Source organism: Hyla sarda, chromosome 9, assembly GCF_029499605.1.
Source record: "Hyla sarda isolate aHylSar1 chromosome 9, aHylSar1.hap1, whole genome shotgun sequence".
Classification (NCBI taxonomy): domain Eukaryota; kingdom Metazoa; phylum Chordata; class Amphibia; order Anura; family Hylidae; genus Hyla; species Hyla sarda.
Window position 1 is genome coordinate 71,351,171 of NC_079197.1, and position 24,782 is coordinate 71,375,952.

At 43.5% G+C, this 24,782-nt stretch overlaps 1 protein-coding gene across 1 annotated transcript in view; it reads left to right on the forward strand.

Moving 5' to 3' along the window:
* The window catches only part of LOC130291895 (G-protein coupled receptor 143-like), a 190,717-nt gene that overhangs the window by 23,984 nt on the left and 141,951 nt on the right, over window positions 1–24,782 (forward strand). The window contains exons 2-3 of the mRNA XM_056541328.1: window positions 3,448–3,514; window positions 11,916–12,007. Coding sequence (XP_056397303.1) covers window positions 3,448–3,514; window positions 11,916–12,007 — 159 coding nt within the window. The remainder of the gene's footprint in view (window positions 1–3,447; window positions 3,515–11,915; window positions 12,008–24,782) is intronic.

A 24,782-nucleotide genomic window follows, 5' to 3' on the forward strand; every position in this document is an offset into this window, starting at 1 on the left:
CTTCAAAGTTAGAAAAATGCAAAATTTTCAAATTTTTCATCAAATTTTGGGATTTTTCACCACAAGTTACCACAAAATTTTACCACTATGTTAAAGTAGAATATGTCACGAAAAAACAATCTCGGAATCAGAATGATAACTAAAAGCATTCCAGAGTTATTAATGTTTAAAGTGACAGTGGTCAGATTTGCAAAAAATGGCCGAGTCCTTAAGGTGAAAAAGGGCTCAGTCCTTAAGGGGTTAAAATAACGCATAATTCCAGGAACGTAGTAATAAGACGACTCTGCCCAGGCCACTATAATCAATGGAGTGTGCTGCTCCAGTTTACAGCATCCTGTTTATGGTAGGATGCCGAAGGATACGACTTCCGGGAGCACTAATGCAGTGTAGACCTATCCTATCGCAGTGTAAACCTAGACTTAGGGTCTATTCCCTGGGCAAAATTTCCGCTTGTGGAACTCCTCTTGTGAAATTTTACCTAAAATGAAAGCCCAATAGACTTCTATGGGATTCCACACTTCTGAATTTCCACATGCATAAATTCCGCACCAATACCACACAAAATCAGCACAAGCCAGAAATAACCCAAAGGAAGCAGAAGCGGAATTTCGCCTGTGTGAATAAACCCTTAGGGGGAGATTTATCAAAACCTGTGCAGAGGAAAAGTTGTCCAGTTGCCCATAGCAACCAATTGAGCAACGAGCTGATTGGTTGCTATGGGCCATTGGGCAAGTTTATCTCTGCATAGGTTTTGATAAATCTCCCCCTTAGGGTATGTTCACACTGCGGATTTCCGTGAGTTGAATCCCGCTCAATGAACATTACCATCAGTGTAAATGGGTCTTCCGCAAGACCCGTTCACACTGAGGAATTTCAGCAGTGGACAACCCTGCTGCGGAAATTGTTCCGCACAGAAAATAAACCTGTTCATTCTTTGTGCAGAATTCCACGGGGTACTACTGCCGCCAGACAGAATCTCCGCTCGCGGAATTCTGAGAGCAGAGATTCCACAGTGTGAACATACCCTTAATCTATGGGTTGTGGTTTGGCATTGGGTAATCATAGAGTTAAGTTTTTGTTGTTCAACACCTGTTGTCACTAATCTACATAAAAATGCCCCCACCCTCTTTCACTTGTTGTTCTTGTCAATGGCATCCTTGAGGCTTCCACGGCTTTGCTGCCTGGAGAGGGATGCTGGAACTGATCTGGTGCTTGGATTGAAGCTCTATCATGCAGTATGTGGAGGCAGCGCTCTCTTGGGACTTATCGGTTTGGCCATTTGCTATAGCTGCAGTAAAAGAAGAAACAGCCAAGCAATAAAGATGGGTTGGAGAGTTCTTCTGGCCAGTGCCTTGGTCACAACAGGTTTGACTAGATAGCAACCATTAACAAACTCCAGTGGCTAATATATGTGATTCTTTATGTATATGGCTGTATTATAGCTCAATTTTGTATATAATAGAGCTCCCTTTTTAGGTGCATGTTGACTCCAATATACTTGTACCATTTTCTGTTCTCTTAGTTTGTTCTGTAGATCCATTGAATCTCCTTTGTTTGTTGGAGAGAATAGCTCCTCTAGAAACAGCATCTGTTGGAGTCTGTGCTGCTGTGTACTATGGGGCTGTGTTGCTTTAGTGCACACCAGCCATGCCCCATGTAATTCATCCAGTGGGAACCTTTTCAAGATCTGAAACTCGCAATTCTAATGGGTAGCTGTCCATGTAATGCATGGTTTGCTGAAGTTACCTGGACTCTAACTTTTAGACAGGCATCACAAGAGAACTCTTCTATAATGCCCTAGTGCAGGGTTTCACAGACCTGTAGTACCTCCAACAGGTCATAATTTCAGGATATTGTACACAGAGTATTTCTCGTGTTTCACCAACCAGAGTTATATCACCTGTGAAAGACTATTGAAATCCTGCAAACATGACATGTTGACCTGTTGGGGGTACTTGAGGACTGTCCTGGCGGGCCCTAACCCCTGCTCCCATGTACATATAAAAACAAATCAGTTTAGCCTACCGATTTTGGTAGGATGGGTGGGCTGTCTAATATGTCCACCTTTCTCTCTACAGATAATTGTGGGGGGGGGGGGGGGGGGAAAGAGAGGATCATGTGTTAATAAGCATCTAATACAGCAATCCAATATGGAAAGAAAATCGCAACAGTGGCCCAGATTCACCAATCTGTCTGAGAACTTGAAATGTCTTGTTTTCCTGTAGCAATTTTCATACCCCTTTTTATTATTTTATTTTTTTAAAAGGGGTTATCACGTGTTTCCATTCTGCTACTCCCTTAATGCCGCTGATCTGTCTTTGGCCCCAGTCTTCAGCATTCTAGGGCTGACACCTCAGACTGTGCTGGGCTTATCAGCCGGTGATAGGCTGAGTGGCAATGCAATGTAACAGGCCTGGTCTTCTTCCTGATGCCAAGGCCCGTTACATCACACTGCTGTGTATCACCGGCCGAGGCGGGACATTGCTGCAGATGGTGATAAGCTCAGTGAAGTGTGATGTGCTAGGCCACAGAATGCAGGAGAAGACCAGGGCCAAAGGGGAGCATTTTTATTATTATTTTTTTTTCCTATTCCCCCCCCCCCCCCCCCCCCCAAAAAAAAAAGTGGCTAACCCCTTAAGGACCCATTTTCACCTTCATTTTTCCTCCTCCAGTTCTAAAAACCATAACTTGTTCAATTTTGCACCTGCAGACCCATATGAGGGCTTGGTTTTTTTTTTTTTTTTTTTTTTTTTTTGCGTCACCAATTGTACTTTGTAATGACATCACTTATATTATAAAATATTCTGTGGTGAAACAAAAAAACATATTTGTGTGGTGAAAAAACAAACTAAAAAAAACACACGCAAAAACCATTTTCAACTTTTTAGAGCTTCTGTTTCTATGTAATGCATTTTCAGTAAAATTGACACCTTATTTTTATTCATAAGGTCCATACGGTTACAAGGATACCCAATTTATGTAGGTTTTATTACTTAAAAAAATTATAACTACATGCACCAAAATTTGCATTTTTTTAAAAAATTGTCATCTTCTGACCTCCCAAAGTTTTTTTTTTTTTTTTTTTTTTTTTTCCCACACATGTGTGGGGGCTAATTTTTTTGCACCGTGGTCTGTAGTATTTATTGTTACCATTTTTGTTTTGATGGGACTTTATAATCGCTTTTATATGAAGTGACCAAAAATGCACAATTTTGGATTTGGTATTTTCTTAAGTATACGCTATCAACCGTGCAGTTTAGCTAACCTTATATTTTAATAGTTTGGATATTTATGCATGCGGTGGTACCACAAATGATGATTTTTATTTTTGGGAAATTGGGGGTGACTCAAACTTTTATTAGGGGAGGGGCTTATTCACATTTATTAACTTTTTTTTAATTTATATATTTTTTTTGATTGCATACACTGTTCAATGCTATGCCATAGCTCTCCTGCTCCAGCCTGCATGGTAGTCTTGGAGCAATAGAACCCCGATCTGATTTCAAGGAGGCAGGTAAGGACCCTCTCGCAGTCCTCTCAGCTTATCGAGATATTTTGTCCTGATCAGCTCTGGTAAGCTGCCGGGATGCTTTGTTTCATTTTAGATTCTGCAATCAACTTTGATCTGCCAGATCGGTGATGCCCGGCATTAACCCGTACAGGACCCAGGGTGTATGGATATGCCTTCTGTCCCTGGGTCTTAAGGACCCAGGGCTTACCTGTACGCCCATGGGAATTTCGGTCCCCGCCCGAGTGACCGCTGATATCGATCAGCAGGCACCCCGCGCAAATGCCCAGGGGGGTCCATTAGGACCACCCCCCCCCCATGTCGGCGATCGGCGCAAATCACAAGTGAATTCACACTTGCGATTTGCGCCAATTCCGGGACTATGGTGACCTGGAATATAAGGGGGATCGCGGATGTCTAAGACACCCACGATCCCCCTGAAGGGATAGGAGTGAGGTGGCAGGGGTGGGAATGAGGTGGCCACCCCTCCTATCCCTGCTATTGATCGTCAGATGCGACGATCAATAGCAGATCGGGGATGGCGGGGTTAACTTTCGTTTTCCCCGTTCTGCCCACCCACAATAGGCCGAGCAGAACAGGGAACCAAAGGGGACCGGGCGCCGAAGATCCACTTACCCTTCGGTGGAGGCTGCTGGACGCGATCAGCTGCGGTGATCGGCGTGGGCGGCATGTCGTGTGGCAGAAGAGGACGGCTCCCTGGATCCGACGGAAGACGATAAGTTGCCTAGCAATATCTAGAGGGCTACAGTCTGAGTCTGTAGCCCTCCAGATGTTGCAAAACTACAACTCCCAGCATTCCCAGACAGCTGTTTGGGCATGCTGGGATTTGCAGTTTTGCAACAGCTGGAGGTCTACAGTTAAGAGACCACTGCACAGTGATCTCTATACTGCCCTCTAGATCTTGCAAAACTACAACTCCTAGCATGCCCACACAGCAGTTTGCTGTCTGGGCATGCTGGGATTTGTAGTTTTGCAACATCTGGAGGTCCACAGTTTGGAGATCACAGTGCAGTGGTCTTTAACTGTAGCCCTCCAGATGTTGTGAAACTGCAAATCCTAGCATGCCCAAACAGCTGTCTTGGCATGCTGGGAGTTGTAGTTGCGTGCCTCTAGCTGTTGCATAACTAAATCTCCCAGCATGCACTTCGGCAATCAGTACATGCTGGGAGTTGTAGTTTTGCAACAGCTGGAGGCACACTGGTTGGAAAATACTGAGTTAGGTAACAGAAGGTTTTCCAACCAGTGTGCCTCCAGCTGTTGCAAAAGTAAAACTCCCAGCATGCACGGTCTGTCAGTACATGCTGGGAGTTGTAGTTTTGAAACAGCTGGAGGTTTGCCCCCCATGTGAACATACAGGGTACATTCACACGGGCAGGTTTACAGTAAGTTTCCTGCTTCAAGTATGAGCTGCGACAAATTTTCACCGCAGCGCAAATTTCTAGCGGGAAGCTCACTGTACACCTCTGCCAGTGTGAATGTACCCTAAAAACACTACACTAACACATAATAAAGGGTAAAACGCTACATATACACCCCCTTACACTGCCCCCCCCCCCCCCCCCAATAAAAATGAAAAACTTATTGTACAGAAGTGTTTCCAAAACAGTGCCTCTAGCTGTTGCAAAACAACTCCCAGCCTTTCCGGACAGCCACTGACTGTCCAGGCATGCTTGGAGTTTAGCAACAGCTGGAGACACCCTGTTAGAGGTGATTCCCAATGTCCACCCCTATGCAATCCCTAATTTAGTCCTTAAATGCGCATGGCGCTCTCACTTCGGAGCCCTGTCGTATTTCAAGGAAACAGTTTAGGGCCACATATGTGGTATTTCCGTACTCGGGGGAAATTACACTAGAAATTTTGGGGGGGGCTTTTTCTCCTTATACCCCTTATTAAAAGGAAAAGTTGGGGGCTACACCAGCCTGTTAGTGTGGAAAAAAGAAAAAAAATTACACTATGTTGGTGTTGCCCCATACTTTTCCTTTTAACACTTGTGAAAAAAAAAAAACATTTGTAACGCAATTTCTCCTGAGTACGGAAATACCCCAGATGTGGGCGTAAAATGCTCTGTGTGCACACAACAAGGCTCAGGAGTGAGAGCGCACTATGTACATTTGAAGCCTAAATTGGTGATTTGCACAGGGGTGGCTGATTTTACAGCGGTTCTGCCATAAACGCAAAAAAAACACGTGACCCCCATTTTGGAAACTACACCCCTCATGGAACATAACAAGGGGTATAGTGCGCCTTAACACCCCACATGTGTTTGACGAATTTTCATTAAAGTTGGATGGGAAAATGAGAGAAAAAATTTTTTTAGCACTAAAATGCTGGTGTTACCCAAAATCTTTCATTTTCACAAGGAAAATAGGAAAAAAAAACAAAGTTTGTAACCCCATTTCTTCTGAGTATATAAATACCCCATATGTGGATGTAAAGTGCTCTGCTGGCGCACTGCAATGCTCAGAAGAGAAGGAGCACCATTGGGATTTTGGAGAGAAAATTAGTCCGGAATTGAAGGCCACGTGTGTTTACAAAGTCCCCATAGAGCCAGAACAGTGGAACCCCCCCCCACATGTGACCCCATTTTGGAAACTACACCCCTCATGTAATGTAATAAGGGGTACAGTGAGCCTTTACGCCCCACAGGTGTCTGACAGTTTTTTGAAACAGTGGTTCGTGAAAATGAAAAATGTAATCTATCTTTTGCACAGCCCACTGTTCCAAAGATCTGTCAAATGCCAGTGGGGTGTAAATACTCACTGCACCCCTTATTAAATTCTGTGAGGGGTGTAGTTTCCAAAATGCGGTCACATGTGGGGGGTTCCACTGTTCTGGCACCACGGGGGGGCTTTGTAAACGCACATGGCCCCCGACTTCTATTCCAACCAAATTCTGTCTCCAAAAGCTCAATGGCGGTCCTCCTCTTCTGAGCATTGTAGTGCGCCAGCTGAGCACTTGACAACCACACATTGGGTATTTCCATAGTCAGAAGAAATGGGGTTACAAATTTTGGGGGTCATTTTCTCCTATTACCCCTTGTAAAAATTTGGAGGAAAAAAACAGCTTTTTAGTGAGAATTTTTTTTTTTCCATTTACACATCCGACTTTAACAAAGTCGTCAAACACCTGTGGGGGGGTTAAGGCTCACTGTACCCCTTGTTTCGTTCCTTGAGGGGTGTAGTTTCCAAAATAGTATGCTATGTGGGTTTTTTTTTTGCTTTCCTGGCGAAATGCCCTCAAAAAAACTATTTCAGCAAAATTCGCTTTTCAAAAGCCAAATGTGACTCCTTCTCTTCTGAGCATTGTAGTGCGCCAGCAGAGCACTTGATGTCCACATGGGGTATTTCCATACTCAGAAGAGATGGGGTTACAAATTTTGGGGGGGCATCTTGTCCTATTATCCCTTGTAAAAAAAAATTTAAATTTGGGGGGAAAACTAGCATTTTAGTGAAAACAAAAGTCGTGAAACACCTGTGGAGTGTTAAGGCTCACTGGACCCCTTGTTACGTGCCTTGAGGGGTGTAGTTTCCAAAATAGTATGCCATTTTATTTATTTATTTATTTTTTGGCTGTTCTGGCACCATAGGGGCTTCCTAAATGCGACATGCCCCACAAAACCATTTCAGAAAAACTCACTCTCCAAAATCCCATTGTCGCTCCTTCCCTTCTGAGCCCTCTACTGCGCCCGCTGAACACTTGACATACACATATGAGTTATTTCCTTACTCGAGAGAAATTAACATATTTTAGGAAGATTTCTTTTACCCCTTGTAAAAATTCTAAAACTGGGTCTACAAGAACATGCCAGTGTAAAAAATGATTTTTTTTTTCTCCATCAATTTGCTGCTATTCCTGTGAAACACCTAAAGGGTTAACAAACCTTTTGAATACTTTGAGGGGTGCAGTTTTTATAATGGGTTCATTTGTGGGATATTTCTAATATGAAGGCCCTTCAATTCCACTTCAAAACAAAACTGGTCCCTGAAAGTTCGATTTTGAAAATTTTGTGAAAAATTGCTGCTGAACTTTGAAGCCCTCTGGTTTCCAAAAGTAAAAAAACATGTCAACTTCATGATGCAATCATAAAGTAGACATATTGTTTATGTGAACCAATATATAATTTTTTTGGAATATTAATTTTCCTTTTATAAGCAGAGAGCTTCAAAGTTAAAAAAATTCAATTCTTTCATCAAATTCTGGAGTTTTTCACAAAGAAACGATAGTGCCTTTTTTTTTTTTTTTTATTTTTTTTTTTTAACTGGTGCCGTAAAGTTAAACATATTTGTAAATTACTTCTATTAAATCTTAATCCTTCCAGGACTTAATAGCTGCTAAATACTACAGAGGAAATTATTTTATTTTTGGAACACAGTGCTCTTTGCTGACATCACAAGCACAGTGCTCTCTGCTGACATCTATGTCCATTTTAGGAACTGTCCGAGCAGCATATGTTTGCTATGGGGATTTTCTCATACTCTGGACAGAGGTGTCAGCAGAGAGCACTGTGCTTGTGATTCAGCAGAGAGCTCTGTGTTGGCAATATTAAAAAATACTACAGAAGAAATTATTTTCTAAGTACAGGAAGGATTAAGATTTTTTAATCAAAGTAATTTACAAATCTGTTTAACTTTCTGGCAGATGATCATCATCATCTTCATCAATAATCCTCAATCATCGTCATCCATCTGATGATTCCACCTGTGTCCTGGCTACAGATAGTAGTAGTCGGGACCCACCAGGTTTAAAGCTTTCTCTGCTTGTGAGAATGCTTTAAATGCCGGAAAAGGGCATACAGATCTGCCCTGCGTCCTAAAGGACTCTGGTGCAAGGGCATACCTGTACCCCTTGCGTCCTTAACCCCTTAAGGACTCAGGGTTTTTCCGTTTTTGCACTTTCGTTTTTTCCTCCTTACCTTTTAAAAATCATAACCCTTTCAATTTTCCACCTAAAAATCCATATTATGGCTTATTTTTTGCGTCGCCAATTCTACTTTGCAGTGACATTAGTCATTTTACCCAAAAATGCACGGCGAAACGGAAAAAAAAATCATTGTGCGACAAAATCGAAAAAAAAACGCCATTATGTAACTTTTGGGGGCTTTCGTTTCTACGCAGTGCATATTTCGGTAAAAATTACACCTTATCATTATTCTGTAGGTCCATACGGTTAAAATGATACCCTACTTATATAGGTTTGATTTTGTCGCACTTCTGGAAAAAATCATAACTACATGCAGGAAAATTTATACGTTTAAAAATGTCATCTTCTGACCCCTATAACTTTTTTATTTTTCCATGTATGGGGTGGTATGAGGACTCTTTTTTTGCGCCGTGATCTGAAGTTTTTATCGGTATGATTTTTGTTTTGATCGGACTTTTTGATCACTTTTTATTCATTTTTTAATGATATAAAAAGTGACCAAAATACGCTTTTTTGGACTTTGGAATTTTTTTGCGCGTACGCCATTGACCGTACGGCTTAATTAATGATATATTTTTATAGTTCGGACATTTACGCACGCGGCGATACCACATGTTTATTTTTTATTTTTTTTACACTGTTTTATTTTTTTTATGGGAAAAGGGGGGTGATTCAAACTTTTATTAGGGAAGGGGTTAAATGACCTTTATTAACACTTTTTTTTTTTACATTTTTTTTGCAGTGTTATAGGTCCCATAGGGACCTATAACACTGCACACACTGATCTCTAATGCTGATAACTGGCGTGCATTAACACGCCTGTGATCAGCATTATCGGCGCTTGACTGCTCCTGCCTGGATCTCAGGCACGGAGCAGTCATTCGTCGATCGGACACCGGGGAGGCAGGTAAGAGCCCTCCCGGTGTCCGATCAGCTGTTCGGGACGCCGCGATTTCACCGCGGCGGTCCCGAACAGCCCGACTGAGCAGCCGGGTCACTTTCACTTTCACTTTAGAAGCGGCGGTCAGCTTTGACCGCCGCTTCTAAAGGGTTAATACCGCACATCGCCGCGATCGGCGATGTGTGGTATTAGCCGCGGGTCCCGGCCGTTGATTAGCGCCGGGACCGACGCGATATGATGCGGGATCGCGGCGCGATCCCGCTTCATATCGCGGGAGCCGGCGCAGGACGTAAATATACGTCCTGCGTCGTTAAGGGGTTAACGGGTTAATGAGGTCTGGAAAAATGAAACCTGAGCTGTAATAGTTTAAGAGAAATTATGCAGTTTCTTTCATCAAACAGATTGGTAAAACTGTGTGTGACCCTCTATCCTAATTCACTTGTTAGGGCCCTACAGAGCAGTTATTGGCCAAACTTCATGGGGCAAACACTTGTTCTTTAGCTGATGGGGTTGTTTTGACCCACTAAATCATCGCACACCTTCCCCTGTCTCCTCTTCCTCCTCTTCCTTCCTTCTCCTCTCTGACCTTGTAGAAGGATTATAGAGTAGAATTTCTATGTTTGCAGATTATCCTAAACTGGGAAAGACAATTGCCACAGAGGAGGATCACTTAAAGGTTCTGTAGTGAAAAATAACGCATTTTCTGGCGTACAAGACAACCCACAACTTTTACAGTTAAAATACAGTTTGGGATATTCTTGCCGTTTAAGACTACCCCTCATAGTTATTCCCCCCCCCCCCCACACATTAGGTAGGCAGTGGCCCCCCACAGACATACAGCCTTCAGCCATATACAGTGTATGGCCTCACCTCAGTGCTCTGACCACCGGTCTGGGACTGGAGGAGCGGTGGTTAGAGCACCAAAGATGATGATCTGCTGGTAACTTATCCTGCGCGCGTGTCCTCGCTGCTGCACTCCGCTCTGCCGTTTCTATGGGCACATGCACAGGACATCCCTGTGTGCGCTACCTCCTGGTGGCCCCTGCATTTTTAATGTTAACTTAAAGGTAACCATGACATCCTTGTGTCCCAAAAAATCTTTCGGGACACAGGGATGTCCCGAATGTAACGGGGGAAACTAATCTCGGCCGGGGCGCCCAGAGTATGAATAATCTATACCCCGGGCATCCGGGCCGACTGCAGCACCCGACGTATATGACTACCCCCGACTTCTGACAACATTTTACCGGGTTTAAAAGTAGTCTTATACGCTGGAAAATACAGTAACTTATCCCTTATCCAAAGGGGGGGGGGGGGGTACAAGCGCTGGGACCCCCACGATCTCCTGAACAGGGCCCCAGCAGTCTGCTGGAAGGGGCGTGCTGACCCCTGCACATAGCGCCATCCAGGGCACAGTTCAGGTGATCGTGGGGAGTCCCAGTGGTTGGGCCCCCCTCCCTTGCGATCTAGAACTTATCCCCTTACATTTTGGATATGGGATAAGTTCATTTTCTCTGCATTACTCCTTTTAATAATAGAGGGATCTGGGGAAGCTGGAGGCTTGAGTACAGACATATCAAATTAATTTTAATGTGGATAAATGTAGGTTATGCACTTGGGCTGTAAAAAACAAAGTACAATTGTGTCTTAAATAATAAAACATTAGGTAAAACTACTACTGAAAAGTAAGCTCTACTTTAGTGATCAGTGCCAGGCAGCTGCTGTCAAGGCTAATAAAGTCATGGGATGTATCAAGCGAGGGATAGAGGCTTGTGACAAGGACATATTTTTGTCTTTGTATAAATGATTAGTCAGACCACATATGGAGTAGTGTACAATTTTGGGAACCTTTTATATAAGCACATGGTTGAACTAGAGAGGGTGCTGAGGAGAGTGAGAGATAATCGATGGTATGGAAGGATTACAGGACCAAGACAGGTTATCAAGCTTAGGGTTATGTAGTCTGGAGACAAAAGACTTGTTAGAAGCGATTGGATCACAATGTACAAATATATGAATGGACAGTACAGAGATTTTTCTAGTGATTGTTTTATACCTAGACCAGTAACCACGATACATCTAGAGGAAAGGTTTTCCCATCAACAGTGATTCTTTGCTTCAAGAATGGACGTGTGTGTTTATTTTTCTTCTATGAAATCACAGCTCATTAATGGGGCACTTCAGACTGTCTAATACGGCCCTTATTTAACTGCTTTCTGCCCCATGATTAGTATATATTATGAAATTAATTGCTCATGTGAACTGCCATGCGTGGAGCAGGCATCAGCTGTGCCCACACAATCTTCAGTGGATGTCAGCTGTAACTAATAGTTGGCATCTCAGGATCAGAGATGGCACACATCCTCAATGTTTAACCCCTTTAATGTGTATGGCAGAGGCTAACAGGTTGCCTGTCATTCATTATAAGTTTTTAGGAGCGTTAAAAAGAATGCATGAAATTGTAGGTCTGTATAGAAAGAAGGGGGAAAAAAAAGTGAGAATATTTTTAATAAAGTGGAAAACCTTATATAATTCTGACAAATATATTTGTATTGGTCTCTAAGGATTACTTCTGCACTCAATACTGTCGCTCATCGCTCCCAATTTCTTGACTAGTCAATCCTGGCTCTCGCATATCACCTGTGTTTTCATCTCGGTGAGTCATTGTTGGTCTAGACTTACATTTTATTTTAATTTTTTTAATATGGTAAATATAAATAATGTATTTTTTATTTTTTAAATCTTATGCATTGACCTGTTTCAGGGTCCGTTCTGCACATCAGACCCTTCTGTTGAATGGGCTACATCCGGGATCTGATTGTTTACTAGAGAAAGTGTATGCTGACATTACAGGTGCTAATCTTGAAGCTGTACGGGTTAGGCTTCTTTCACTGAGCTGACGACTATGTGAAAGAGGACTAATCCATACAGCTTCAGGATTATCTGTAATGGTCTACTAGCTCACAATTGTAGAAGATAACATCTAAATACTCAAACAGTTTAAAATAGAAGCAGAAAAATGAACTGTGCAAATATATTAGAAAGGCATGGAAAAAATGCTGCACATGCTGCTGAAAAATAGATGTTTTTATTTCTTAAAGAAGCACTCCAGGTATGTATGTGTGTGAATGTAATGTAATTTTTTAGATTTTTTTTTTTTTTTTTTTTTTACTTTCCTTGCTTCTATTGGTGGTTATAATATAATAATGTAGAGGTTCTAGTGTATGCCTTGTGCTTACCTGTTCTAGCTGATGGAGCAGCCATATATTTTCAGTCATACTAAATGCAATTTCATCACTCAAATCTCTTCTTACTGCTGCCTACCTTTCCCATGAATCCTTTTGGCTATGGAATTTTATCAGTGACTTGGAAAATGTATTCAATGGGCTGGTCATAAGTGCTCTAATGCTAAAGAGACCTATCTTTGTGTGGGCTATTCCCTGACTGGGCCTCTGAGGACTCTGTCACAAGAAGACGAAACACGTAGGGAGTGTCTAGGGTGAAATAGGGTACAATAGGGACAGGTTCCAGCGTGGGGCCGCCCTTCTTAGAGTGAGCAACAATTGTCAAGAATTGTGAACCAGGGCAAGTGGATGGGAGATATAGGAGAAAAAATAAGATGGAGATAACTCTTTATAGTGCCGGTTATCTGCAGTATTTGTGGGGAGTGGAATATAGAAGTAACGGACCTGCTAACCTCTGTAGGTTGTGCTATTTTACAGGCACAACACTGATAATCATTTTGGTCAGGTTGCTGGTGTGCCGGGAGCAGCTGGCCGTCAGTCCCGTCGAGGACGGTGAAGAATGCAGGAATACAAATGTGGGAATCCTGGAAGGGGTTTCCTTTACAGTGGGGATCAAAAGTTTGGGCACCCTGGGTAAAAAATTGTATTAATGTGCATAAAGAAGCTAAGGAAAGATGGAAAAATCTCCAAAAGGCAACAAATTACAGATTAGACATTCTTATAATATGTCAACAAAAGTTAGATTTTATTTCCATCTTTTACACTTTCAAAATAACAGAAAACAAAAATGGCGTCTGCAAAAGTTTGGGCACCCTGCAGAATTTATAGCATGGTCTGGCCCCTTTGCAAAGCTGAGACCTGCCAGTGTCATGGATTGTTCTCATTCATCATCTGGGAAGACCAGGTGATGTCAATCTCAAAGGTTTTAAATTCCCAGACTCATCTGACCTTGCCCCAACAATCAGCACCATGGGTTCTTTTAAGCGGTTGTCTAGAAATCTGAAACTGAAAAAATATTGTTGACGCTAACAAAGCTGGAGAAGTCTATGAAGATAGCAAAATGTTTTCAGATGTCAATATCCTCTGTTCGGAATGTAATTAAGAAATGGCAGTCATCAGGAACAGTGGAAGTTAAAGCAAGATCTGGAAGACCAAGAAAAATATCAGACAGAACAGCTCACAGGATTGTGAGAAAAACAATTCAAAACCCACGTTTGACTGCACAATCCCTCCAGAAAGATCTGGCAGACACTGGAGTTGTTGTATACTATTCCACTATGGAGATACTTGTACAAATATGGTCTTCATGGAAGAGACGTCAGAAGAAAACCTCTTCTACGTTCTCACCACAAAAATCAACATATTAACTTTGGAAACACATAGACAAGCCTGATGCATTTTGGAAACAAGTTCTGTGGACCGATGAGGTTAAAATTGAACGCTTTGGCCGGAATGAGCAAAGGTACTGTCACGATTCGGCTGGCTGGTGGTGGGTCCTCTGTGTCAGAGAGGGATTGGTGTGGACCGGTTCTAAGTTGCTACTGGTTTTCACCAGAGCACGTCACAAAGCGGTAGCGGCTCAACCTCACTGACTGCTGAGACTGGTGTGGTACAGGAGGACTAGACAGAGGCGAGGTCAGACGTAGCAGAAGGTCAGGGCAGGCGGCAAGGTTTGTAGTCAAGGGCAACGGCAGAAGGTCTGGTAACACTGGTTAGGGCACTCACAAAACGCTTTCACTAGGCACTGAGGCAACAAGATCCGGCCAGGACAGGAAGGGGAAGTGAGTTTATATACACAAGGAGCAGTAATGCACTGGCCCTTTAAATCTTAGAGAGCGGAGCCGCGCGCGCCAGGACGTGACAGCCAGGGAACGGGACAGGTGAGTAGATCGGGATGCGACCCGCGGGCGGGCGTGTCCTGCTACGCGGATCGCATCCCCGCTGGCAGTGACAGTGTAGCGCTCCCGGTCAGCGGGTCTGACTGGGGCGCTGCAGAGAGCCCCGTGAGCGCTCCGGGGAGGAGCAGGGACTCGGAGCGCTCGGCGTAACAGGTACATTTGGAGAAGAAGGAACAGAATTTAATGAAAAGAACCTCTGTCCAACTGTTAAGCATGGGGGAGGATCAATCATGCTTTGGGGTTGTATTGCAGCCAGTGTCACAGGGAACAGAAGGGAAAAAATGGATTCAATAAAATTTCAGCAAATTTTGGATGCTAACTTGATGCCATCTGTGAAAAAGCTGAAGTTAAAGAGAGGAGGGCTTCTACAAATGGATAATGATCCTAAACACACCTCGCAATCCACGGGGGATTACATCAAGAGGCGTAAACTGAAGGTTTTGCCATGGCCTTAACAATCTCATGACCTCAACATAATTGAAAATCTATGGATAGACCCCATTAAAAGAGCAGTGCGTGACACAGTCCAGAAATCTCAAAGAACTGGAAGACTTTTGGGGGGGGGGGGGGGGGAAATGGGCAAAGATACCTCAAACAAGAATTGAAAGACTCTCTTAGCTGGCTACAAAAGTGTTTACAAGCTGTGATACTTGCCAAAGGGGCAGTACAAGATATTAACTCTGCAGGGTGCCCAAACTCTTGCACACACTATTTTTGTTTTCTGTTATTTTGAAAGTGTAAATGATGGAAATAAAATCTAACTTTTGACATATTATAAGAATGTCTAATCTGTAATTTGGTGCCTTTTTGGCGAATTTTTTTTTTTTTTTTTTTTTTTTTCTCTCCCATCTTTCCTTGGCTGCTTTTATGCACAATACAAATTTTTACCTTGGGTGCCCAAACTTAGACATAAAGTAACATACAGGGTTGGACTACGCATTTCGGAGGGGCTCCCTCCTTCCTCAAGTCCAGGTTTACAGTGTATAGGTGAAGCATCATATATACACATACATGAATACATTAACATATTACACATTTGAATTTTGATGGGTTTGAAGGCCATTGGAGGCTGAGTGTGATGTCAGCCTCCATGGTCTTTGGTACAGGTCCTATCTGGTGTATAGGAATGAATAGGCTGGGTCTAGAGCATTTGTGAATTTTTGTAAAAAAATTTTTTGCCCATTGAAACCAATAGGCCCATTGTGGTCTATGGGGATATTGCAACACCCCGGGCAGAAAGGTAAACCGCAGGGTCCTGGTAGTGTCGTGGATGGGAAACCTCGGTGTAGTCCTGGGCTGAGAGATAATATTGTGGTTATTCTTTACTTGTGATAGACATATGTGGATCAATTGGTAATTAAAGTGTTTGAACCGTGAGAACTAGGTCAAGTGGATACCATATGTGGGCAACTAAGTTAATGGGAACAGGAAAGATTGTATATAAAGTGTAATGTAGTGTCAATGGGGGCTTGTGTGTTATGAATGGAGGCATTTAAGTAGCACATTTCACCAGTAGATGGCAGCAAATCGTTACATAATACACGTGGGTAACTAAAGTAAAAATAAATGAAAATATAGATTTAAAAAAGAGGGGTTATGGTGGCATCAGAGTGGCAATGTTGAGTTGGGATAGGATGGTTCATCGGATTAACTCTGACTTTGTTAAGCCCTTGCGGTTGTAGTGTAACGAGGCAAAATATCCAGAACATTTCCCTTTTGATGAGGGTTTGAAATGTCAGGAATATAATGGGGCAAATAGTGAAGGGGTCTTCATCAGCTGGGTGCTGCTTGGTACAGTGTCTTGAGATACTGTGGAGTAAAAATGTATGTTTAATGTTTCTGTTTGAGACAGCAGTGCAGTTCCTGTGTCGTCCTTCCCAAATACTGCTGCTTGCATTTGCAGATGATCAGATATATGATGTAGCTGGTAGAGATGAGCAAAGTAACAGTAATTCGATTTGTCACAAACTTCTTGGTTCAGCAGTTGCTGACTGTAGCCTGCATAAATTAGTTCAGCTTTCAGGAACTCCGGTGGGCTGGAAAAGGTGGATACAGTCCTAGGAGAGAGTCTCCTTGGTCTGTATCCACCTTTTCCAGAGCACCCGAAAGCTGAACTAATTTATGCAGGCTAAAGTCAGCAAACTCAGAGCCGCGAGGTTCGGGATGAATCTAATCACTAACTTCGCTCATCTCTAGTGGTTGGATTTGCAGTTGAAGTTTCTGACTGGGCACTCTTCGCCGTTGGTGCTGCTTTTAAAGGTTTTTTTGATTGTGTTGTGTTCTTACAGCACAGACATTTAGTGCTCCCGCATTTATGTTCCTTTTTATGGGTAGAGTACTGGTAGTATTCTTGGGTTGGTTCTGTTGCTTCAATTTGCTTGGGGCAACATGTTTCGTAAGGTTGGTGCTCTTCTGAAGGTTATGATGGGTTTCTGTACTGGGTCAGTTTGTAGTATCTACCTATGTTTACTGAGTGCTGTGCGGATGGATGGCTTTGTGTGCAAAGTTGTACTTAGTGATGAAGTTTAAACAGATGTTTTCTGTTGCGTCGATGGGTACAGTTTGGGATTCCTTTGGTTTGAGGCAGTCGTCGTGAGTGTCTGTCTTGTTGGTTGTTTCCATGGGCTTCTTTTTAATGGGTTCCGGGTATCCTTTTGCTATGAATATTTTATGTAGGGTTTTGGCTTGTTGTTTGAAAGTTTTGTTCTTGGCACAGTTTTTGCAAATTTGCTTGTACTGACTGGTACATTTGTGCTCCATTTTCATGTAGTGTCTGCTGTCGAATGACAAGTAACTGTTCGGATCTACTTTCTTGAAATGGGTTGCTGTGATTATTTCTCAACTTTCATTGCTGATCTCGAGGTCAAGGAATCCTATCTTCTCGTTGGAATGGTTGGATGTAAGTTTTTGAACGGCCCCCCCCACCCCTAGTCGTTGTGGTTGATGTTCTCCACAAAAGGTTGGATGAGGTATGGGGGCCATTTCCATAACATGAAGAGGTCATCTATGTAGTGTCAGTAGATGACCACATGGTCTTTGTACAGTGTCTGGTTTGTAATGAATTTTTCTTCAAAGGCCCCCATAACAAAGTTAGCATAAGACGGTGCCACTAGAGTGCCCATCACGGTGCTGCACATCTGGTGATAGGTGGCGCCATCATATCTGAAATAGTTGTTGGTGAGAGTGGTCCAGAGGCAACTGAGAAGGAATTATTTTTGATTTGGGGGGGTATTGTATGGTTTTTCTCGTGCAGTCTAGGCCGATATTGTGTTTGAATACAGTGCAGTGACATCTAATGTTATGAATCTGAAGTCTTTTTTCCCATTTCAGGGGATGTCATTGGAGCTCTTTAGATAGCCAGGGAGTAGTTTGACCTAATCCTGAAGAATGAGGTCTAGGTAGTGTGATATTTGCGATGTGTGGCTGTTTATGCCGGAGATGATTGGGCGACCGGGTGGGTTTGTAGTGTTTTATGAACTTTCAGTAAGTGGTGGTAGAATGGTATAGATAAGTTATTGATGAGTAGGAAGCGCTTCTCGTTTTTGCTGATGGTGCTCTGACTTAGTGCCTGGTCCAACGTGTGTTGTAGGTTGTCTTGTAGTGGTGGAAAAGGGTTGTAGTCCAATTTGCAGTAGTATTCGGGGTTGTTCAAAATGTTAATTGCTTCTTTATGGTAGTCTTGTATGACAAGTCCCCCCCACCTTTTTTATCCATGGGTCTGATTACTATATTTTCAATTTCTTTTAGATCTTTAACCCCTTAAGGACGCATCCCTTTTTTCACCTTAAGGACTGGGCCCTTTTTCGCAATTCTGACCACCGTCGCTTTACGAATAACTCAAACCCTTTTACAGAATATTCTGATATTGTTTTTTCGTGACATATTCTACTTTTAGTTTGGTGGTAAACTTTCGGCGTTACTTGCAATTTTTTTTTTTTTCTGAAAAATCCCAAAATATCATGAAAATTTTGAAAATTTAGCATTTTTCTAACTTTGAAGCGCTCTACTTGTAAGAAAAATGGATATTCCCAATAAATTAAATTTTTCTTCACAAATACAATATGTCCGCTTTATGTTGGCATCATAAAATGGACCTATTTTTGCTTTTTGAAAAAATTACAGGGCTTCAAGCTAGAACAGCAATTTTCAAAAATTTCATGAAAATTGCAAAATCTGAAGGGACAGATGTTACAGAACTACAACTCCCAGCATGCCTGGGCAGTCTAGGCATGTTGATTTGTAGTTTGGCAACATCTGGAGGGCTACCGTTTGGGCACCACTGTAACAGTGGTCTCAAAACTACAACTCACAGCATGCCCAGACAGCCTTTGGCCAGGATCTTTGCAGTCTCCAGCTACTATCAGCGGTTCCCAGGCATCTTCTCCTCCAGGTACCTGCCTCCATCTTCTACCCATGTTCCCCTCGACATCCAGGGGTGGGCAGAATGGGGGGGTTGCCATGGCAACCCACTGTCCTGCTCTGCCATTGGTCAGAATCTGTTCTGACCAATGGCAGGGGATAGGAGATCGCAGCACTGTGACCTCACTCCTAGCCCTCAGGATGATCGGGGCTGTCACTGACAGCTCCGATCATCCCTATTTTCCGGGTGATCTGGTCACCAGAGACCCGATCAGCCCGGAATAGCAGAAAATCGCATGTCTCAATTGACATGCGATTTTCTGCGATTGCTGACATGGACCCCCCTGGGCGATGTTCCGGGATGCCTGCTGAATGATTTCAGCAGGCATCCCAGTCCCCAACCGGCTAGCGGCGGGGACCAGAATTCCCACAGTCTTATGCATACGCCCAATGTCCTTAAGGACTCGGGATGCAGGGTGTATGAGGTGAAACATTGGGTTTGTGGCTGGGACAGAATGAGTTTATTTATTTTTTTTTTATGGGAGTTCAATTTTTGAGAGGAGAGGTAAAAAAATTTAACGAGGGTGTCTTTTGACTGAGTTATTATTCATTGTTGCTATATCTTCAATTTCCTTATCTGGTTTGTTTTAACCCCTTAAGGACAATGGACGTACTCCTACGCCCCCGTTTCCGAGTCCTTAAGGACCGAGGACGTAGGAGTACGTCCTGTCCTTTCCCGGCCCCCTGCCGCTAGCCGGAGGGGAGCCGGTGCCCGATGCCTGCTGAAATCGTTCAGCAGGCATCGCGGCATATCGCCCAGGGGGGTCATTATGCCCCCCCATGTCGGCGATGGCCGCAGATCGCTGGACAATTCAGTCCAGCGATCTGCAGCGATTCCGGGTCAATCGGGTCTCCAGTTACCCGGAATTACTGGCTGTCAGAGACGGCCCCGAACAGCCAGAGCCTGCAGGGGTGAGGTGGCACTGGTGCCACCTCACGATCGCCCTGATTCTTCGGACGGATTACCGGCCGACCAATCAGAGCGCCTGCTGCGGGTGTCACTCCCGCACCCGCTCCGCCCCTCTTCCGGAGGACGTGAGCGGGTGCGGGACCCCGATCCCCGGCGTTAATGTTGGGATCGGGGCCCCAGGAGCGACGGCGGCGGGACTGACCTGTGCGGCGATCAAGCAGCAGCAGGAGGTGAGTGACAGCCTCCTGCTGTAGTTATGCAACAGGAGGAGGCAGACCACCACAACTCCCAGCATGCACTTATGGGCATGCTGGGACTTATGGTTTTGCAACAGCTGGAGGCACATTCTTTCTATGTAAAAGTGTACCTTCAGCTGTTGTATAACTACAACTCCCAGCTTGCACAATCAGCTAAAGTGCATGCTGGGAGTTGTAGTGGTGCATCTGGTTGCATAACTACAACTCCCAGCATGCCCGTTGGCTGTCGGTGACTGCTGAGTTGTAGTTTTGCAACAGCTGAAGGCACACTGGTTGCAAAAGACTGAGTTTGTTGCCAAACTCGGTGTTTCACAACCTGTGTGTCTCCAGCTGTTGCAAAACTACAACTCCCAGCATGCACTGATAGACCGTACATGCTGGGAGTTGTAGTTTTGCAACAGCTGGATGTTCCCCCCCAATGTGAACGTACAGGGTACACTCACATGGGCGGAGGATTATAGTAAGTATCCGGCTGCAAGTTTGAGCTGCAGCAAATTTTCTGCTGCAGCTCAAGCTGCCAGCGAGAAACTACTGTGAACCCCCCCGCCCAGGCGACTGTACCCTAAAAACACTACACTACCACACAATAAAATAAAAAGTAAAAAAACACTACATATACACATACCCCTACAATAAAAATGAAAACGTCTGGTACGCCACCGTTTCCAAAACGGAGCCTCCAGCTGTTGCAAAACTACAACTCCCAACATGCACTGATAGACCGTACATGCTGGGAGTTGTAGTTTTGCAACAGCTGGATGTTCCCCCCCCCCCCCCCCCCCCATGTGAATGTACAGGGTACACTCACATGGGCGGAGGATTACAGTAAGTATCCGGCTGCAAGTTTGAGCTGAGGCAAATTTTCTGCCGCTGCTCTAACTGCCAGCGAGAAACTACTGTGAACCCCCCGCCCGTGCGACTGCACCCTAAAAACACTACACTAACACAAAAAATAAAATAAAAAGTAAAAAACACTACATATACACATACCCCTACACAGCCCCCCTCCCCTCCCCAATAAAAATGAAAAACGTCTGGTACGCCACTGTTTCCAAAACAGAGCCTCCAGCTGTTGCAAAACAACTACTCCCAGTATTACCAGATAGCCACTGACTGTCCAGGACTTTTACAACAGCTGGAGGCACCCTATTCTGGAATCACTGGCGTAGAATACCCCTATGTCCACCCCTATGCAATCCCAAATTTAGGCCTCAAATGCGCATGGCGCTCTCACTTTGGAGCCCTGTCGTATTTCAAGGCAACAGTTTAGGGTCACATATGGGGTATCGCCGTACTTGGGAGAAATTGTGTTACAAATTATGGGGGGTATTTTCTGCTATTACCCTTTTTAAAAAGCAAAAATTTTTGGGAAACCAACATTTTAGGTAAATTTTTTTTTTTTTTTTTTTTTTTTTTTTTTTTTTTGCTGTCCTGGCACCATAGGGGCTTCCTAAAGGTGACATGCCCCCCAAAAACCATTTGTCGCTCCTTCCCTTCTGAGCCCTCTACTGCGCCCGCTGAACAATTAACATAGACATATGAGGTATGTGCTTACTCGAGAGAAATTGGGCTACAAATACAAGTAAAAATTTTCTCCTTTTTACCCCTTGCAAAAATTAAAAAATTGGGTTTACAAGAACATGCGAGTGTAAAAAATGAAGATTGTGAATTTTCTCCTTCACTTTTCTGCTATTCCTGTGAAACACCTAAAGGGTTAATACACTTATTGAATGTCATTTTGAATACTTTAGGGGGTGTAGATTTTATAATGGGGTCATTTATGGGGTATTTCTAATATGAAGACCCTTCAAATCCACTTCAAACCTGAACTGGTCCATGAAAAATAGCGAGTTTGAAAATTTTGTGAAAAATTTCCAAATTGCTGCTGAACTTTGAAGCCCTCTGGTGTCTTCCAAAAGTAAAAACTCATAAATTTTATGATGCAAACATAAAGTAGACATATTGTATATGTGAACCCAAAAAATGTTTTATTTTGAATATCCATTTTCCTTACAATCAGAGAGCTTCAAAGTTAGAAAAATGCAAAATTTTCATTTTTTTCATCAAATTTTGGGATTTTTCACCAAGAAAGGATGCAAGTTACCATAAAATTTTACCACTAAGTTAAAGTAGAATATGTCACGAAAAAACAATCTCGGAATCAGAATGATAACTAAAAGCATTCCAGAGTTATTAATGTTTAAAGTGACAGTGGTCAGAATTGCAAAAAACGCTCTGGTCCTTAAGGTGTAAAATGGCCTGGTCCTTAAGGGGTTAAAGTCTCCTCCTTTCTTTCCTTTCTCCTCATTTCCCCCTTCTATGTTGGTGGTGGTTGGGTGTTTGTTGTTGTGTTATTTTTTATTTTTATTTTTTTTTATTTATTGATCAGGAGGAAGAAATGCTCCATTTTTTTTTTCCAATGCGGTTTCAGGCTGGCCGCCTGAAAATCCAGCATATTTTCGACTGGTTTCTGGTTCTTGTCGCTGCATGGTTTCGGTAAGGGGACAGGTTTGTACTGAGTTTTTGGTGTTATCAATAGTGATGACGTCTTCCTTGGCGGATTCTGATGTCCCCTCCATTGGTGATAGCATGATTAGAGGGTCGGAGCTGGGTGGTGGTTGGTCAGCATCGATAGTTGGGATAGTGATCTCTTGGGTGGAAGGGGAACCAGGGGATGGTATTGGTTGGGTATCAATGACAGAGGAGTTGAATGGGTGGGATGTGGGATGGAGGCTGAGGGGATTTGGGAATGTTTGAGTCTGTCCAGGGTAAGCATGATGTCTTGTTTCTTGGGGTGGGGGGGGTGGTGGGTTGGTCACAAGTAAAGAATAACCATGATATATCTCAGCACGGAACTCTAACCCACACAGCGGTCTCTCATCCACTACACTACCAGGACCCTGCTGTTTACCTTTCTGCCTCGCATGTTGCAATATCCCCATAGACCACAATGGGCCAATGTTATAGACCCAGCCTATTTGTTCATATACACCAGATAGGACTTGTACCACAGACCCTGGAGGCTGACATCACACTCTGCCTCAAATGGCCTTCAAACTCGCCAAAATTCTAATGTGTAATATGTTAATGTATTACTGTAAGTGTGTGTGTGTGTATATATGATGCTTCACCTATACACTGTAACTTGGACCTGAGGAAGGAGGGAGCCCCTCCGAAATGCGTTTTTTTTTTTTTTTTTTTTTTGTACTTTGTCTTTTTTGTTTGTGGTGCTTTGGGTCACTAATATTATATACACTATTAGCCTCTTACTCTAATTATTAAAAGTTACGTTTTTGTGGTGAGCCACGGGGGTGCAATGAGGTGTATGGGGCAGATGTTATAGCCCAGGGTCAGATGGTGTTAACCCCTAAATGTTCATGGTGCCAGGGTGTGATTTTCCCGGTAACCACCCGGGTAACTATCCCTAGGTTAGGCAGGGTAATAATAGTCCAAGACCAGGTTAGGGTTAACGGTAGCTTTACTGAGGTAGACAGATGGTAACAGTCTTTACAGCTAGGCCAGGATCCTAAAGAGGTGGCAAGTAACAGAAAGGGGGGGGGGGGGGCCTTGCAGCTTGCTGGGACTTGCAGTGACTTGACAAACTTTAGGACAGCCACACTGACTATAATAGACTAGACTTGACAGAAGATGGTGACAGCAGACAGATGACTTGACTTACTGACATGTGGCTGTAGGTTAACCTGAGGCCTCCAGGTGTGCTGGACACTGGCTCTGAGACATCTGGACTGAACTTGACCTCAGCAGAGAATGAATCACAAGAGAGTAAAAGAGGAAGATTGCAGCTCCTCCCTTCCTTATAAAGCACGGCTTAGCAAAGAGCTGATAGGTCAAGCTGCAGGTCACCTGGTTAGCTGGGGCTCTCTGGGTAACAAACATGTGAATTGAACATGTGACTAACTCAAAGATCCTTTACACATAATACATATAACACTATGGGGGAGACGCTGCAGGAGAGCCCCTAGGACACAGAGGGACTCAACCTGACAGGGCCTAAGTACTGTATGGAACCACATCCCATACTGGGACATCATAATACCCCCTACTTAACAGAAGTCACCCTCGACGAAAGGCCTGTCGGGCTTGAGGATCGAAGCGGCCCTGGGGCAATGAAAACTGATTATGCAATAGTCTCTGTATCAAGGTCCATAAATGATCTGGTAGATTTTTGTATTAACAGAGAATAACATGCCTATGACTATGGTATAAACATGACTTATGGACTATGACATTTTATGACATTTGACTATGCATAACACTTTATACATGACTAAGACATAACACTGGCGGCTTGGATTGCTGGAGGCTTTCTTCCCAATGCCTTGGCTACTGGGGTCCCTTGGCATTACACACTTCTCCCCAGAACACTAGTTATTTTTATGCTAGACACTTTTTCAGATAACATTTGACTTTTTTTTTTTTTTTTTTTTTTACCTTTTTTGACTTTTTTGTTGCGTGCTTTTGTGGGTAACAGGAATATCTTCTGGCCAGCAAAGTATCCTGAGCATGAGGACACAAATCACATTTTGACATTTGTATGGACAGTGTGGTTGTGAGTTGTACACATGTTTAATGTACAGTAGGACTGTATCTGTTACGATGGACTACTTGCGGCTCGTACCCTGGCTTCTGGATTGCATACACGAGTCTGGGTAGGATATGGCCGTCACTGTGTAAGGCCCAG